General features: G+C 35.4%; 3 protein-coding genes across 5 annotated transcripts; all 3 read right to left on the minus strand.

Moving 5' to 3' along the window:
• Nucleotides 1–1679: 1679 nt before the first annotated feature.
• On the minus strand, nucleotides 1680–5347 carry LOC110615610. 2 transcript variants are annotated; one of them, XM_021757581.2, is made up of 3 exons: nucleotides 5196–5347; nucleotides 4103–4497; nucleotides 1680–3849 (listed from the first exon to the last, which is right to left on the minus strand). In XM_021757581.2, exons 2-3 carry the CDS (start codon nucleotides 4447–4449, stop codon nucleotides 1992–1994), a joined length of 2205 nt encoding a protein of 734 aa, XP_021613273.1. In that variant the 5' UTR covers nucleotides 4450–4497; nucleotides 5196–5347; the 3' UTR covers nucleotides 1680–1991. The 2 variants fall into 2 exon arrangements, with proteins under 2 accessions (XP_021613273.1, XP_021613274.1); XM_021757582.2 differs by having other exon boundaries at nucleotides 4103–4439; nucleotides 5196–5340.
• A 1236-nt stretch (nucleotides 5348–6583) lies between these two features.
• On the minus strand, nucleotides 6584–10182 carry LOC110616347. Of its 2 annotated transcripts, none has more exons than XM_021758744.2 (4): nucleotides 9810–10182; nucleotides 8945–9525; nucleotides 7088–7603; nucleotides 6584–6992 (listed from the first exon to the last, which is right to left on the minus strand). In XM_021758744.2, exons 1-4 carry the CDS (start codon nucleotides 10027–10029, stop codon nucleotides 6867–6869), a joined length of 1443 nt encoding a protein of 480 aa, XP_021614436.1. In that variant the 5' UTR covers nucleotides 10030–10182; the 3' UTR covers nucleotides 6584–6866. The 2 variants fall into 2 exon arrangements, with proteins under 2 accessions (XP_021614436.1, XP_021614435.1); XM_021758743.2 differs by having other exon boundaries at nucleotides 9768–10181.
• Nucleotides 10183–13025: 2843 nt separating this feature from the next.
• Nucleotides 13026–15875, minus strand: LOC110614657 (two-pore potassium channel 5). Its single transcript, XM_021756263.2, has 2 exons — nucleotides 14548–15875; nucleotides 13026–13873 (listed from the first exon to the last, which is right to left on the minus strand). Exons 1-2 carry the CDS (start codon nucleotides 15555–15557, stop codon nucleotides 13726–13728), a joined length of 1158 nt encoding a protein of 385 aa, XP_021611955.1. The 5' UTR covers nucleotides 15558–15875; the 3' UTR covers nucleotides 13026–13725.
• Nucleotides 15876–17675: the final 1800 nt, after the last annotated feature.

Consider the following 17675-nt stretch of genomic DNA (forward strand, 5'->3'; position numbering starts at 1 on the left):
AAAACTTAAATCTTTGTTATTCTCAGCCAATCATCTTATTAGCCCAAAAGCAGAAATCCACTTCGTCATATTATTTGAATTAATTTCTGTTACAAACAAAGAATTTGTATTCAGTAAGTAATTGAATATAGCTAAATTTCTTCAACTCTGCTTGCTCCTTAAAGATTTGCTTGACATGACAATAGTCGAGAACGGGACTTCATAACCTCACTGTGAACGAAATTTCCATTGGCAAAAAGGACGTGGATTTAGCACTATCAGACAGAAAACTGGAGACCCATTACAGAAAATGGAACCGCAACAATCATCATCTCTCCAATCTCCGTGATTTATCAACTCATCAGAAAACGGTCAATAAAATACTAAGCGTCAGGAAATATTAGTCTATATTGAACAGAAGAAAATTGCAAATTTGTTACCGATAATGATATGATACGCAGTAAATTCCAAACATGAAGGCTAATATTTCCCTCAAACAGGGACTTTGAATCGAGAATAGATGGAAATGAAAACAAGTGAGGGAGCAGAAAAAGAAGACCCGCAAGCCAGGGAAGAGGCAGTGCATGGGTGGTGCTAAAACAGATACTTGTGTTAATAGTTCCACCCATGCTCTGCCTGTTCCCAGTCTTTGTCCGTCTCTTTCTTTACCCTCTTCCACGAATCCCAAATCCCATTTACTTACCTTATACTGCAGATGCGGCAAGCCATTCCTCCGCAATCTCTGAGGGCAAACCGTGGAGTAAACATTTGGATCGCACAAGGGCATCAGTGATGGTTTTATGGGGCTCTGCTGTCCATGGGGGATTTATATTTTACAAAAAGGAAGGGCAATAGTACACTCATGTACTATCAATTTCTACTCGGACCAGCTGACCATGTACTGCCTCTTACCTGCTTTAGTACTAATCAGATTAGGGAAGTTTTCTTAAGCTATCTTGAGGAAATTGAGTGTACTGCGCCTTTGCTACTTTGTACTTGCAATTCGTTGTGATGATATTATTGAGCGTCTCCCAGCAAAAGTTATGGAAATGTTCAAAAATTATTTGTCAGAGAATATCTCTATCCGTCGATATGTAGATTTTTAAAATCATTCTCATTGTTTATATTAAAAAAAAAATTCGGATACAGAAACGTATAGTATAGGGTGTCATCAAACAATCTGTGATCATAGAAATTTTAGTTTTAACCAAGCTGCCCATTCTCTAGGCCCTGATTCCTTCTTGATGTGTCCTTTTCTTGTAAAAGTGAACAGACATTTTAATGCGGCTTGATTTTCAAAAAGCATCTGTTTGTACAACCTGTAAAGAGAAGGGACGGATGCAGGCGGACACCATAAAGAATACGACTCCGGCTGAGACCACAACCAGTTTACACATAGGCATTTGCAAAAGCAACAGCCAGAAAGATTATCCATATTATCCTTCAAAGAAAATAATCTTCCACCACCTGGAGTCCAAGGAAGATCCAATTGAGCTCAATATATGTAGGTTGGGTGCTTGGGTAGAGATTTCAGGCTGAAGCTTAATGCTGTCCTCTTATACTGTTGAGCAAGATCGGATCCAATTTCATTTGAGCAAGCTGGTAGAGATGGCATAAGCTCTGAATCTTCAATAACCTGATTTAGCAACGACATATTACTTTCAGCAGTCAAAACTCGAAAAACGTATTTACCATACAAATGTCAGAAGAGGGAACATAGATAATATAGAATAATAAATGAAAATTTTGAAAATAAAGGAATGTTGAAACTAAATGAACACCAACAAAGTCACAGTTGTGAACATCCTCTTAACAGAAGATGAAGAAAAACCTAAAACTTCGAGCATATCATGCCAACTAATACTGAACATTCCCTGTTACAAAAAGAGAGCAACTTCTAGCATTTAACTTCTCTGACCATCTATCCCATCTCTAACCGCCCATACCTCTACAAGATTCTGATCTACCCAAGTTCCTGTACAGTAAATTACAGTTCTACAAATATTATGAATCTATGAGTACACATGACATGTTGCTCTATTATGGCCTGCTCCTTTGCACTTGCTGCAATGCAATGGTCTTTTAATCACTCCTTTTGATCGGATTCTCCTCTGCTTCGGTGGGCCAGTTAGACGACGAAGAGGAGGGGGAAGTACTTGGGTTGGGGACGATTCTTTATGCATAGGCTTATCTGTTGTTGGAACCGGATTTATAGGCTCTGCATAAGTTAACTGAAAAAATTCAGTTGTATAATACCTGGAACAGTAATCGTACAAGTTCCTATTGAAATGCTGAAGGACAGCCACAGCATGAAAACATGGGAAACCGTTAAGTTCCCATGCCCTGCAACTGCAGGTCCAAGCATCAACGTTAACAATGTTGGTTTCCCCTAGACAATCATGAACTTCAAACGTGTTCCTGGGTGATAATGAAACTTGAAGCGATTGTGCCTTGAGAATCTCCTTTTGTAATTTTTCTTCCAGGGACGGAGTCAATCTTGTCAACCACCGATCTGAATCCACCTTTCGAGTGTAAATAAGCTCCATCATCTTTTGGCGAATGGTATCAACAACCTGCACTATTGGTAGTACTGGGAGATCATTTACCCAACTATAAAATGATTGACCAATGCTTGACGTGACATGGTTGTACCGTGAACCTTCAAAAAGTGAATTTGCCCAATGCTCAGGTTCACTTTGCAAAATCCATTGGAAAGCTTCAGGTGAGATGCTTTTAATGCTCTCAATGCACTTTCTAAATCCATCAGGCGTGGCTGCATGGGCAGCATCATAAAGATGAGAAACAATAACACTGACAACTTCTTCAGTGTATGGGCCCTTAAGGTCCTGCTTTAACTCCTCTGATAGATGATGAACGCAGAAACTATGGTGAGAATCCTCAAATGCCATCAAAATTGACTGTCTTAAACCCATCTGTCTGTCTCCCACAAACGTTATAGGTTGGTAAGTTGAAAGCATGGATTTCAGTTGTACCAAAAACCAATGCCAATTATCATCATTTACAAAATCTACTATAGCAAAAGCCACAGGGAAAATGCCATCATTTCCATCCAATGCAGTTGCTGTCAGTAGTTCTGACTGATATTTTGATTTCAGACTCACAGTATCAAGGAAAAGAAGGGGGCGACAACCATTCTGAAAACCACATATTGAGGCATGCAATGCAACAAACAAACGATGGAAACTTTTGTCCTCCCTTGTGATGAGAGTGAGAACACTGCCAGGATTTGTCTCTACCATCTTCTCACATAACCAAGGTAGCTGATTATATGCCTCTTTGTATGAACCCTGAAGCTCTTCCTTGGCAACCTCCATCCCTCGCCATGCCTGTGAATATCTCAATTCAATTCCAAATTCCTGTCGGATTTGATTGGCAATTTCCTTAGGTTTGGAATTAGGTGTATCCCGCAACTTTTCCTTGACAATAGTGGCAACCAATTTCCTTGAGGCTTGAGGCCGATTAATCCTACCAGTACCAGCTCCACATGTATGTGTTTCATTCAATGTCTTAATTCGGAAAAATGGTGTGGTAGACAACTTTGACACATGAATCCTCCAAGGGCAACCTTCAGCTTTACACTTGGCACTTACTCGCGTCGCGTCATTGTGCTTAAATTTGCATTTGAATCCATGAGCAATGGAAAATCTACGCAGAGCTTCACGCACTTCCTGAACATTATTAAACTGCTGGTGCAAACCAGTTATGCAATTTGCCCATGATTTAAGAAGGCTGTGATGCCCAGCATCCCCAACTTCAACATTCAAAGAATTGCAATGCTCAGTATACTCAGCAAAAGAAGCAACAGGAGCAATATTGAGGGGGGTGACAGGTTCAACCATTGCATTGCCACTAGACCAGCAAGAACAAGCTTGCATTAGATATTTAGACCATGTGCAAGGACAACAGTGAAACAAAATTTAATACAATATACAAATGGTCACCTGCATTCAAGCATAAAATAGAATCTCAAATGATGGACCCTGTTACCACCAGAGTCCTACAAAGATTCTCATGCACAACCATAATCAAGAGGCAGGTGACCATTAAACACAGCCAAAACAATGAAATTCTCCATCCACGTTAAAGAAGATAAGAAAACTACCTACTACAAGGCATAACCGAGGCCTCACTTGCTGAGATCTCATTTGTCATGACAAACAAATCAACAGTTTTGGAATCTTCATGGAAATCAATCATGCGTTGGATGTCTTTGTCACTAGATACTGTGATAAGAGTCTGCTTGTTGTTGGGTAGGAAATATTTGATGGTCAAGGAATCAGGATCATAATTCCACATGTCTGCCATCTCCAACTTCAACTCATGAAATTTGCTTTTACGGTTTACACTGAGAGCATGAGCATCTCCGCCTGCGTATGACAAGGAACCATCACTAGCTGAGGTGAACTTCCCACCTGACTGACATATAACAATAAGCTTCCCTGCAGGCATGGCTTGTCAAAGAGTGCCAATATATTGAAATCAATGAAAACCAATAACCTGCCCAAGCAAAAAACCATTAACATTTGCAAATGGAATGTCCATTCAGTTTCATATTAAACAAGTTACAGCTAGCAATAAAATGTAGAATTCAGCAGATCCAGATGTCAACAGCTTACATTATGTCAGAAAACAAGGAACGTGGATGAAAGTTGCTAGCTAGGAACTTAGCTGCTGATAGGCCAGCTAGTTTCAGCTATTCATGCAGTAATGTAATAAGTTATTTAAATAGGTAAACAAGTGAGGTGAAGCACCAATTAGTGTAATGTTTGTTGACTGATAATGAAAAATCCTCTCTCCCGCTCAAGCATTTCCCCTCAGCTTCCGAGGATCCGAACAGATGGAAGAACACAGAATCCTTGGCTTCTTATCGTAATGGATGAAGGATAAACTCAGAACTAGGGATATCAATTTTCAGATTTTCACAGTCCATGACGGATATCACTCAATCAAATTTTTTCCAATACTTGGTAGAATCCTTCATCAGGGATGTTCACATTTTCAAACTAGAAGCATTTAAAGCATGCTATATTCAAATAAAAAATGAGCTTCCTTGCAAGCTTCAGAAACTTACAATTGAAACATACGGCACAAACATATCGTAGCTTATCGTTATCCTAGCAACAAAAAATAACAATGCACCAAAGAAGAAAACATTACAGAAGGAAGATAAAGAAGGAAAAAAAGGAGAAACTAACCCGGACGCCAAGGCTACAAGAGCTGGAAACCCTAGCTTTCACCGCATTGCAGAAGAAACCCTAGATTCCCCTGATGTGGGCGTTTTCAGATTTTCAACGAGCTAGGGCCGAGGCGATTGCGAATAGGAATAGGAAAAGGGCAAATGTTTCCTGTGCTATAGATGCAAATAAAACTCAAGTTGTTGGAGTTTTCGGTAATTTGGAGACTAAACGACATCGGTTTGAGTGACTGGGGCTTGTGGGCTACGGCATTCCACTGGGACCCTTTTTGGGCTCATGTCGTTTCATGGCCCTTCTCATTAGGCCTCTCTCTAATAAATGTAGTAGTTTAATATTTAAGTTTTTTTTTTTTTATGTCTCAAATTTTAGGTTTTTTAGATGTTAATTTATTTATTATCTTTTCAATATAATTTTATATGTATTGAAAATTAAAATTTATTAATTTTAAAAATAATTTAATAATAAAACAACATGAGTGGAAGTATATAAAAAAATACTATAAAATTTATTAATTTTAATTATATAGATTATATCTTAAAAAAATAAAAATACTAATTTTTATAAGACGAATATTGTTTTGAAAAGTTTTTAATGCATAATTAATCCATAAGTACATATAGAGTTCCATATAGAGGAGAAAAATTTAAAAACATAAAAACTTTTAACTCAATCTGGTTTATCAAATATTGAGATATAAATTAATAATCGCACTTACAAATTTAGTCGGATAATAAGTATATCTGAATAAATTTGAAATGTCTCAGATTTTACTCTCTTAATATTCAATTTCCATTAAAAAATTAGTAATCTTCCCATGAAAGTCATTTTAATACCTCACAAATTTATATTCTAACTGAATTCACCTAAAAATTTTACAACAAAAACATTAGTCCCACTTCTTGTTCCAATTCCACGTTGGTAAGCTAACTTTTTCCTTTGGCATTGGCGGTGAGACACGTCACTAGGCAAAGAAGATCTCGGCTGAATTTGTAGTCCTAACCTAGCAGCAACCCAGTTGGAACTTGGAACCACAAGCAATCCAACTTGTAACTAATCTGCTGCGAAATGTCAATTGCTGAAGAATAAGCTAGCTGGAAACCATATCATATTCACAGCTTCCTCACGAGATGAGCGTCTTTTCTTGACTCTTGTTTACAACTACAAAGTTAGGTGCTCACCCACCTGTAGGTCCAATCCATTCAGCTCCAAATTACAATCATTCCTTCGGTTATTTTCTCGTCAATATAGTTGGTTAGTGGGTGAGCTTTTGCTTCAACATGTGGATACAAAGTAACAGAATAACCCACCAAGTCAACTAATACAACAAAATAATTCTGTAACAGTACAATGTTGCCTATAAGATTTCAGAAGAGTTTGGTTTCTGCTGATGCAAGAAAACTAATGAAATTTGATAAATTTATTTCAAGCTTTCAGCATGAAAACTGAAAATTCGTTTTACATTTGAGAAACAGAATTGGATTACATAACTGTATCTCCAGGATGAGGCTGCCTGTCCTTGCGGACTTGTTTGGCCACTCCAATCCCAGCACTCTTTGTATTAGTATCACAGATAATGAGTTTTTCTCAACTCCTCTGTCCTTTGTGGGCTTCAATTAATTTGTGGATGAGAAAGAAAAGCTAGAATGAAAAGTTTAAAGATTCAACTTTGAACTATGTGAGAATGACGTCAAAATTGCTAAGGTTCCACTCTGCCACTTCTTCACTATCACTGACGAAAATTTCAGTACCCATATCAATGGATGTCCAAATTCTTCTAGCAGGAGTCGTCCCTGGATCCTGAAACCCAAGCCAAAAAAATAGAAGAACGATCAATTTTTCATCACTTTAATTTGTAATGTATCTCTCTGTAGATGATAGCTTAGTTTATTTACCTGATAGAAGTACAGTCTACTGGACAGTCCACCCACATCAAGCTCCCAAGTTCTGGCATCCCCAACCCAACCATCGCCTTGTTTTGTTGGATAGCCATATTCAGCCCATATGGGATGAGGCAGCAACTGAACTATCTCTTGTGCCTGAGGATTGCTATAAGGATCACAAGTGCTTACTGGTTTCTCCAAAAATTGGGCATTCCCTGGGGCACAGTAGTAGTGATAAGCCCCATAGGGAAAGTTGGCTGTATCATTCCTGTAGATTTTTGTGTCATTTGGGGTAATGTGATATGGTGGGCAGTTCTCTAGACCTTTGGGACTACACCATGCAGGAGTTGCTGGATTGATGATCATCTCACTGTATCTGGTTACATCAGTGAGCACATCTCCATCACAAGGATCACCATTGTTTTTCCAGCAGCTACCAATATCTAGCAAATAGAACTGGCTCTTGGATCCTCCCCCTTGCTTGACATCCAATGTCACTTTAACCTTGAAATTGGGTGACTCTGGAAGCTGGAAGATAACCAATTTTGTCATTTATATGAGACATAAATCGGAAGTAAAGAACACAGAAAAGCAAGGGAGTGGATAAAAAAAAATCCTTATCAAGCAATTAAGTAAAAATGATCAGAAAGAGACCAGCAGACTCAAAACAGGGATGTACCCACTTGGTGCAAAATTGCATAGTGATAAGCACGAATGCGACACATATAGAATATATTCTGTAAACACCAAAGAACTTTCCTGCACAATCTTTGTTAAGTAACAAGCTAAACAGAAATGATTCACCATATAAGTATGTGGTTCTTTTACTTTTCCCCTATGATTTTTGACTGGGGTTTAGTCTTAGTTGTCGTAACTAAGACCAAACCTGCAACTTCAATGTTGAGGCATCCATCAAAGAGACAAGTGGAAAAGCAAAAGGAATATGCAGACCATGTCAATTGGTCTAATGGATCCAAGAAAGTATTTATGGGGCTTCTCACCTTCCCTGAATCTGTTTCAATGTTTACATCCCAAGTACCAGTTCAACAAAGTCCGGCAAAAAATCATGATATAAGTTCCGAATTAACATTTAGTTGGTGGTAATAAAGATAAAATAACAAAAGACTATATATCAATATCAAGAAATGCACAATAAGTCACCCTGACTAAAGTTGTGGGAATGTAACTAGTATTCGTGGTGGTCCTATTGCTGATTTCTCACTGTATCATAAAAGGTACCTTTCACAATAAGCAGGGAAACCCCTCTGTTCTGTCAAATCATAAAAATACATCTTTCTCATTTAGATGCAGAGGAATATTATTTTCTTAGTTTTTATCCAAGTAAAAAGAATTATAGAGGTGAAGTATAGTGTATCGTTAAAATAGTTTTTAAGATCATTGAAAGAAGTTTGAACATAAATAAGCAAGAAAAATTATATTCCAGATTGCTTATACCCATTATTTTGAACAGAAGGAATAAAGATTCCCTGAAAGAAAGCTTTTGACTCATTATCTTAGAGGCCTTGTGATCTTCAGCAAGTCTATTCCAAGATCGATACTATGGGCGCTGGTTCAACAAAGTCCACTTATGACACAAAGCCATCAGTAACAAACATCAGATAATAAATATAGAAATAAGTATCGTGAAATAGGATCATTAAAAAAAAGTCAGTTATGTCGTGCCCCAACTTCAAAGTTACACCACAACAAAGCCAGTTCAAGACATTGGGGAATGTATATGCTATTAACTGATGGCTTGTTTTTCTGCACGACGGAAGATTAATTTTCATAACCAGCGAGTGCACAAGTATCAATACAGGGTTAATAGAAATGAATGATAGAGTTAGAGATCTATCTGTTTTCACTTACAATTTTGAGCATGCCTCTTGTATCATAGTGATATCCTCCAGAAAATCCTTTGGTTGCATCAGCTCTGAGATACAGCATCAACCATGGATACTTCTTAGAGGTTTTGAGCTTATGGCTGAAGACCCAACTTCCAGCACCAACTTTTTTCTCCCAAACCACTTCATAAAAGGAGATTCCACCGAGTCCACCCCCAATTTCAGCACCCAAATCATAAGTCCCATTGAAACTTCCTCTCAAAGTATCACCATTTATGAGCTCAGTTGGTTGATGATACAATATGGGTTGATTCATACACCCATCTCCAAAGCAAGGAAACCTTCCTGGGCTAAAAGGGGGTACCTTTTTCCCGTTTTGAGGACACAAACCAGACTTGGTGTCATAGTTGCCATTTTTAAGCATAACCATCCAAAACTGCCATGGATTTGGCTTGTCTTCAACTTCACACAAAGAACCCAGGTAAAGCTCCTTCTGCGCTGCATAAAGATCTGCATTGCTTATGGCTCCTGGGGGCAAACCTGGGAATGGTTTGCCTACCCCAAGTTTGTTATCAGCTTCTGTTACTTTGTGCTTAAGTGTAGAACCTGCTCCATTATAACAAAGAATTATCAAATTACATATAAATGCAGAAGAAAAGTTTAGTATAGCGAACCATAAATCCAAGATTTAAACAGTAAAATGTCCCATAACTAGAAGAACTAATCTTGTAATTTATCACAGGAGCCTTCCATCAGAAAAAGGACAGCCCATTTCAACAGCAACAAAGATTTGGACACCGAGTGAGGACATTAAACTTATAGATGAAAAATAACAAAGAAGAACCCACTCTTTAGTTCTGCTTGTTTTCTTCGACGGCGTTTTTGCTTACTTGAGAGATCAAAGCAATCAGCAGCTCTTGGGCTTCCCATACCAGGAGCTTCTTGGCCAACCTCATTGCAGAAATTCCAAGCTTCAAAGGCCACTCTCAATCCATCTCTTCTCATTCCTGGGTCTCCCACAGCAGAAATGTACTGTTTCCCTCTTGCACAAGAAACAGATAAAAGAATGACAGTTAGCAAGAAAACCAGCGCATGCAAATGGGTTTCCATGGCCACTCCCAGGGTCACTCTGCTTTAGAAACAGAGCTTAGAAATGGCTGTTCATATATAAAGAGAGAGAGAGAGAGAGGATAGATTCTGGAAATGGGCTTCAGCTAGCTGTTGATGTCAGCCCTTTCCCGTATCATATTTTGATGCTTACAAAGTGACGACGGAGCACCGTGTTTATAACTTTTTGGCTTTTCCTTATCTTTTACACTCTGAAAAAAAAAAAAAAAAAAACTAAAAACAGGTAAATTTTTTTTTATTAAAATAAAAATAAATTATATTTACTTTTTAAATAAATGAAGTGAAAAAATAATTATATTTTTATATTACATACTGTTTTTTTTTTAAGAAATATACATATATTTTAAAATAAAAATACATGTTTTCCTTATATTTTCTCTTTAAATTTAAGGAAGAGATCCAATGACGTATAAAAGGTCTCTTCTCTCTTCTTTGTATTTTTTTTTTTCAAATAAAGAAAAGTGAAGTCCCAATTTACTTTCCTCAAATTGTTTTCTTTCCCTACTTTCTACATTTCCAAACACAGCATTACTGCTGGCATAAAAATATGCTTTATATTCTTATATAGTTAATTTATTAAAAATTAAATAAATTTCTTTATTAAATATATTAATAAATAAATAAATCTCACATGAATAGAATGATATAATTTATATTGTACGTTACTAACTAATCACAGAAATTTAGTGGTTTCAGTGAGCAAGTTGAAGGATTAGGATTTAGGAAGTGTTATAAAAAGTGCAAACTTTGCATAGCTTTCTCTTTTGCATTTTTTTAAATAAAAAATAGAGATTTCTGTTTTTTTTTTAAATATTTTTTATTATTAAAAAAAAAAGTAGTTTTGTTGGGTTGTTTGACTTATATTAAAAGCTTGAAGAGGATAATATAATTATTATATTAGGTTTGTTTTTAGGGACCACTGTATATGGTTCATGAGTTGGTTACCAATGGAGTTTTTGGTCAAAAAGAGAAATTAATTTTGCACATAAAGAGAAAAATTTGTGTTGATTTAATTGGTGAGATGTAAATTAAGAGATGTGGGGCTTGCCCTTTTTTCAGAAATTAATGAATTGACTAAGCATGTGTCCTATTTTCTTTCTGGTTGCAATAAATCCATCTTTGCAAGCTACAGATTAAGATAATTAGTTCAATGGTCAAATCATCTGAAACTAATCTAAGATAGTATATTTTTTATTAATTTTAATTTTGATTTCTCAAACAAAATTATATATTATTACTAATTTTTTTATATATAAAAAAGATTAATTAATTTTTGAGACTCTTAACTGTTTCTGTTACAAATAAATTCAGTCATTAAGAGAACAATAAATTTTACCGTCACTACTACCCAAACAGTTTGTTGTTTTTGATATAATTTTTTTTATATCAATCTTATGTAGTAAATTTAATTAAGATTTACCTCATGTTATCTTTACACCAAGTGAGATCTACACGATATGATCATGGTATGCCAAATAACATAATTAAAATATTAAAATTTTTAATCATTAAAACCAGTGAGTTTCAATAATGTCTGGATTTCAATTAAGATTAATAAAGGGGCTGGGGAAAAGAGGAGGAAATTACAGAGTGACTTATGCAAGGAGACGTGTCCAGGGGAAGAGGGAGCGGCATTGTCCTTAGACATTCATTTTTGGCAACAAAACAAATGCAAGTAATCAGCTTTCTCACGTTGATTGCGTTGTGTATGAAAGAGACTCTCAACTTTGTTTCATTTCCCTTTTGTTTTCTATTGCTATATTATTTTACTCCTGCCGACAGATCTTCCACTGGTTACTGCTACCTGAGGATATCTTGATTGTGAACTCCAAGTTAGGCATTGTCATGGATGGGAGCTGCCCCAGTAATTGAATTTGAAGTGGGTGACTGAACACATTTCATGATAATCAATTACAATTATTACTAGTTTATTGTGATGGAGTATATATTAATTTCAGACAACTTCACTTCATCTCTCCAGTTGAGCATATGCAAGTAGTTGTCAATTTCACATGATTCCTAACGGAACAGGTGCAATTTGTGTTTTTTTTTTTAAACAATACGTAGCATGTCTGTTGACTCTTGTCTGATGATTTCGTGAAGCTTGCAACTTGTACATTGATTTTTTTTTTAAATAAAAAATGTAAATACAGATAATTTTTTAAAATTAAAATTAATACGATAGTATAATGTTAAAGGAATCTTTGAACTTGAGAGTACTGGATTGAACAGACCACTCAGGGGAGGTGGTGTCCAGTGCTTGATATTTAAGAAAAATAGGTCTTTTTTTAACAAACAAAAAAAAAATTACAGAACACACCGTCCTAAGAAAATCCAGCTCCTGATCCATATCAGCTGTGGGTACCAGAAGCCATGAATTGAGCTGTGTCTCAATAAATATTATCTGGAGACTGAAACTTTTTTTTTTTCCCACAACAAACCTCTCTTTTGTTTACATTTCAACTTCAATATGAAAGTTGCTTTAAATGTTTTTCTCAACCATTAGAACCTATTAGTTAAATGTTTTTTAAGACTATATTCTAAAAATGAACTCATTGTTTTTGAAAAATAATTACATACTTTTATTATATTAAGGCCTAAATTTAGAGTTAGAAAGCTTTGTGGAGTGCGGAGGCGTGTTGCTTTAGCTGTCTCGCAGTAGATTGTGATGCTGGAAAGCAAAACTTATAGTAGAAAATATTGATTAATGTTACGTGGGCAAATTCGCAAGTCAAATTTGATGGTTGACGTCAGAGTTCAGAGAGGCCAACCTGTTTCCTCATTCCAAAGCGGTGGAGTTTCGAGGCTAGTAAAGAGACGGTAACTAGCCGGCTCGTGGTCTTCATTCCTGTTTAGGGTTCTCATTTCTCAATGTAGAGCAGGCCCAAAAGAAAAACAATACAAACTCATGCCAAGGTGACTCTGTTTACCTTGTCTGGGCCTTACGGATAATAATGTAATCTTTTCTGAATTTTATTTAGTTGCTAGGAGAACAATTCCTCCGATTGTCTCAAGATTTTAATAGGGCCATGTGAACATAACAGGATTTCAAGAATCCCACAACGGAAGCCTGAAACTGTGAATTCAATATCTCTGTTCATTATTGCCAATAAAAAAGACCAGGTTCTAAAAACTCGACCAATGCTTTGTTCCATCTAGTACCAGTTGGTGATTTAATCTATTTTTTTCTCATTTTTACCTTAAACATCATTTGTCCTTCAGACCTCTTCTAATGAATTCTATTGCAAATTTGCAATGCTACAGTGATGTTAACTAATCTGAGAGTATAATTTAGTTGATTTTATATATAATCTTCTCATTGCATTTTTCCCATTTGGAATTGTTTCAATAACAATGCGGAATCACATTGTCAATTTGTCATACAATTCAAGGCCCCAAAAAATAGTATTCTAGATTTGGGGAGATGGGGCCGGGAGTCGAAGGAGTTCGTAAAGGAAGGCAACAAAGCATTTTCCTTCCTTGTTTTCTCCTGTGATCATTGTTTTAGCTCCAGAGCCATCCTCCATGACTGTACAGTTCTTCATGCGACAACACAGTGGCTAATCTGTTACCATCTCTCAAGTTCCTGATTCCCTTTGTCCTAGTCCAAGGATGAGGACATAACTCTAGTTGCTGCTGTTAAAAAAATACAGATTAAAATAATCTGTTTATTAGTTGTCATAAATGGTTCTCCAACAAATCAGGTAAAGTTATCTTTCCCAAGTTGTTGGGGTCTAGTTTGCTGAATTGATCGCATATCTGCAATATATCTTTCTCCTCAATCTTCCCCATCTCTTTGAGCTTGTAGATTACATATTCTGATTTGCTGCAGGAAAGATTTAAAAAAGGGAAACATAAATGAACTTTAGTTCAAAACGTGGTAAGATCTTAACTTCGACCAAAAAAAAGGACAGCAAAAGGACTCAAATGCAATAAAAAAAAATAAAAAAAAAAAAAAAAAAAAAACTGCCTAATAACTGCTAATCATAAGATCAATCGACTGAGAGAAGCTTATGCACTAGCACAGAATTCACAGACATCATCAAATACTAATGGATTCATGGACATCTGAATCATCTCCAATCACTGGCCTTTTCCTAATTCAGGATAGCAATAGTTGGAATCACAGGTCATTCTGTACTCTGCTGGAATGTAACCTAAGCTATATACATGCTATGTGAAGCCTTCACAATAAAGGATTGTTCACTTGGGCATTGCTTTCTAGTGTTCAAGTTACAAGAGTTCCAGCAATTTTAGCAAGAAAAAGTTTTTTGAAACGAAGATGAACCAAACATTGTAGCATGATGTGCTTTTATCATGCAAACTTTCTCCAGGTCTAGAAAAAGAGAATTTTGATCAGATACAAAAAGCTCATTACAAGTTGGGCTCAATAACTGCTTAACCAACCCAAACCTTAATTGCTGGAAAAACTATAACATTGCCGGAAATAGAGCAACAATTTAACAAGAAAAATTAGTAGGGATCAAGGTAGAATCGCACCTAATGAAAGCATTGTTATTGATATTCGCAGCAAGCAAGTCGTCAACGGTAATATCCCTATGCAAAACCCACTTGGTGATCCTTCTGTGCCTTTTATCAATCCTAGCTTCTGCCAAATAAAGAAACGCCCTTGCCACCGCCAGCGTTGAAACCAAAAGCCAAATAGCTGCAAACAGCCTTCCGGGCAGAGTCTTAAATGCCCTATCACCATACCCAACTGTAGTAACTGACATAACTGCTAAATATATCGCATCAATCCCATCCAGATCCTCTACAAAGTACAGAACCAACATACCCATTCCAATACACAAAATCACCACGCCAAGTGCCAATCCAACTTTCAACCGTATCCTCATCCTGCCCTTCTCAACATCGACAATGTAATCCCTAGCTGAAAATCCTTGGTGGGCTTTGCCCATTTGAATCCCAGCCAAGATCATGCTCTCTTGCAAATCAAGAACGTAGTTAACAACCCCACTAAGTAATATGTCTATGAATCCAAAACCAACCAATACAAATACGCAGGCAAAGACTTTTGTTCCTGGTGTCAAAGGAGCTATATCACCATAGCCAATAGTACACATAGTTACTATACAGAAATAGAGGGCATCGACAACCGGATGGGTTTCCACACCGGAGAAGTTATCTCTGTTAAACGAGTAGATAACCACGCCAAGAAGTAGATACATAAACAGCAGGAAAATGGATTGCCTGATAATGGAGCCGGAGTCGGATTGTGGTTTGGGATCTTGGGGTGGTTGTGGCTTCAAGCCTCGCATTACGACCATAGCTGGAGCCGTTTTGCAGCGGTGGAGAGAACCCGGTTTCCATCTGTCGTCCGTCGGGAGTCTGGATGTAGAAGAGGGTTGATCTGTTGGGTGGTCCTGGATTTCAGAGAAGATTAAAGGAGAGTAGAGAGACTGAGGGAGAGTCGAGGGGAGATCATGGTGTTCGAGAATGGGTTGGAGCTGAGGCCTTGTTTGGGAGGCTATACAAGGCTCATTTTCCATCTGAGGAATGAACAAAAAATGGAATATTTTTCCAGAAGCGAGTTGTTGTGGACTCGTGGTGGGTGAGTGGTCTCTGTTTAATTTTTTATTTTTATTTATTTATTTATACAATTATAGCAACCAGAGAGGGAGATCAATGGAATGGACCCACAAAAATTAAGGCCGTTAAACTGAAGAAATTGGCATGGTTCTCTACGAACGACGGCAGCAGCGTTGGTGGCTGTTGGTGGTTAATACTAATAGCGTCAGCAATTTTTCAACAGGCGGCTGTATGCCGGGAAAGGACTCATCTTTAAAATTAAATTTCGATGTCATTAAGAGAAGTAAAAGAAAAGCAAATGTTGTTGTAGAAGTAAGTTGTAGTAGCAACTAGCAACTTCGAAGCTGGCCAGTTGATGTCACAATGAATGGACAACTCGTCTGTTGGGCTGAAAAGGAAATTGGAAGCGCGTGAAATTAACAAGAGAGGGCAGGCGACGTGGTACGGAAAAAAGGAACCCCGTAGATCCCAATCTCCAAACGCTGAAGGCCGATAAGAAAAGGGGATTCCATAAATGCCAACACGTGGATCTCAGTTGTCTTTCCATCTGAAACTGGGTTTTGTTTATGATATTTCTCTCCTTCACACGTTCAATTGTTTATTTTTTCCGAATTAATCCAATTATCCATAACATTCCTATTATTATTAATAATTCTCCACCAAAACTTCTTTTCGTTAACTGTTTAATTATTTTTTTTTAAATAGAGGTTGAAGGTAAAGAGGAATAAAATTTAATATTTTTTATATTTATTTAAATATATTTATTATTGTATTAAATATATGAGTGTATTAATAATTTAATTATTATTCAGTTTAATTATTCATAATATATTTAAAATTATTTTATTTTATTTAATTAATATTTATAATTTATTTGAGTAATTAACGATTAAATTTTGTGAAGTGCCTATTGTTTTTCTTATCTCATAATTTAATCAAACTAATCTATAAATTCTGAAAATAAAGGTGATCCATTTATTTATTATATTTTTTGAATTTATAAATTCAAAAAATTATTGAACTAATTTCATTATTTTTAGTGTTTATAAGACTAAACCTCTAAACTGATTTAAATAAACAAATTATTATATTACTTTTATTTAATTTTAAAATTTTATTAAATATTAAACATATTAATTATTTATCAATAAATTATAAATATTTTAATTAAATATATAATTATTTTAAAATTTATAAGTTGAATAATTTATAAGTCAATTTTTATAAGTTAAGTTAAATATTTTATGAGAGAAAAATATTAATTTCAAAAACTAAATATAGAGATATAAATAGGTAGGTATTCATAAAAAAATGACTTTATTTTAATTAAATTAATATTTAAATTTGATTAAAATTTATCACAAATTTAATTATTATTATTATTAAAATAATATTTAAACATGTTTAATTTTATATATTTTCAATTAATAATTTATAGAAAAAATATATCAATAATTTTCATTTTGAAAAAAATAATACTTTCAAACAAATTTAAATTCTAATTTTTAAATACAAATATATAAAAATTATTATAAATTATATTTTTATATTAAATTAATTATTTATATAAATAAATTTATTATGAAGACTAATTTTTAAATCTAAATATATTTTAAAATTTAATTATAAATTATTTAATTTCATTTTACTAGAATTCAGTTGGATCGAAAATATTCCTAGCGAGGGGGGAGCCAAACTGCCAAAGTGCGAAGTCATCATCAATTATATTGCGCGAGCCTTTCTCTTTGATAATCGCATCTCAGGATCTTCCAAAGGAATATACCGTCTCGTCTCTGCTCCTCAAAATGATTGCCACTCGCTAATTGCCAAGTGCTCCATCTGTATCGTCTCCTTCCACGTCTTCATGCCTTCGCACACCTCACACCACCACGTGTACGTTTCGAGATATAAAAAAAAAAAAAGGAAAATGAAAAGAGAAAAATAAAATAATTTAATTATATTTATAGAGAAAAATAAATTTCATTGATTTTATAGAATATTAAAGAAAAATATTAAAAGTTAAATTATTTTTTTAAATAATAAAAGTATATTTTTAACTATAAACATTTAAAATGAAT

This window comes from Manihot esculenta, chromosome 5, assembly GCF_001659605.2.
Source record: "Manihot esculenta cultivar AM560-2 chromosome 5, M.esculenta_v8, whole genome shotgun sequence".
In the NCBI taxonomy this organism is placed as follows: domain Eukaryota; kingdom Viridiplantae; phylum Streptophyta; class Magnoliopsida; order Malpighiales; family Euphorbiaceae; genus Manihot; species Manihot esculenta.

What these genes read in the sequence shown, in the direction of transcription:
- LOC110615610 (XM_021757581.2), bottom strand. Translation starts at nt 4,449, where the DNA reads ATGCCTGCAGGGAAGCTTATTGTTATATGTCAGTCAGGTGGGAAGTTC. An exon ending in TCGGTTATGCCTTGTAGTAG is followed by an intron (nt 3,850 to 4,102) that starts GTAGTTTTCTTA and finishes TTGCTGGTCTAG; the next exon opens with TGGCAATGCAATGGTTGAAC.
- LOC110616347 (XM_021758743.2), bottom strand. Translation starts at nt 10,029, where the DNA reads ATGGAAACCCATTTGCATGCGCTGGTTTTCTTGCTAACTGTCATTCTT. An exon ending in AAAACAAGCAGAACTAAAGA is followed by an intron (nt 9,526 to 9,767) that starts GTGGGTTCTTCT and finishes ATAATGGAGCAG; the next exon opens with GTTCTACACTTAAGCACAAA. An exon ending in GTAGACTGTACTTCTATCAG is followed by an intron (nt 6,993 to 7,087) that starts GTAAATAAACTA and finishes CTTGGGTTTCAG; the next exon opens with GATCCAGGGACGACTCCTGC.
- LOC110614657 (XM_021756263.2), bottom strand. Translation starts at nt 15,557, where the DNA reads ATGGAAAATGAGCCTTGTATAGCCTCCCAAACAAGGCCTCAGCTCCAA. An exon ending in AATAACAATGCTTTCATTAG is followed by an intron (nt 13,874 to 14,547) that starts GTGCGATTCTAC and finishes TCTTTCCTGCAG; the next exon opens with CAAATCAGAATATGTAATCT.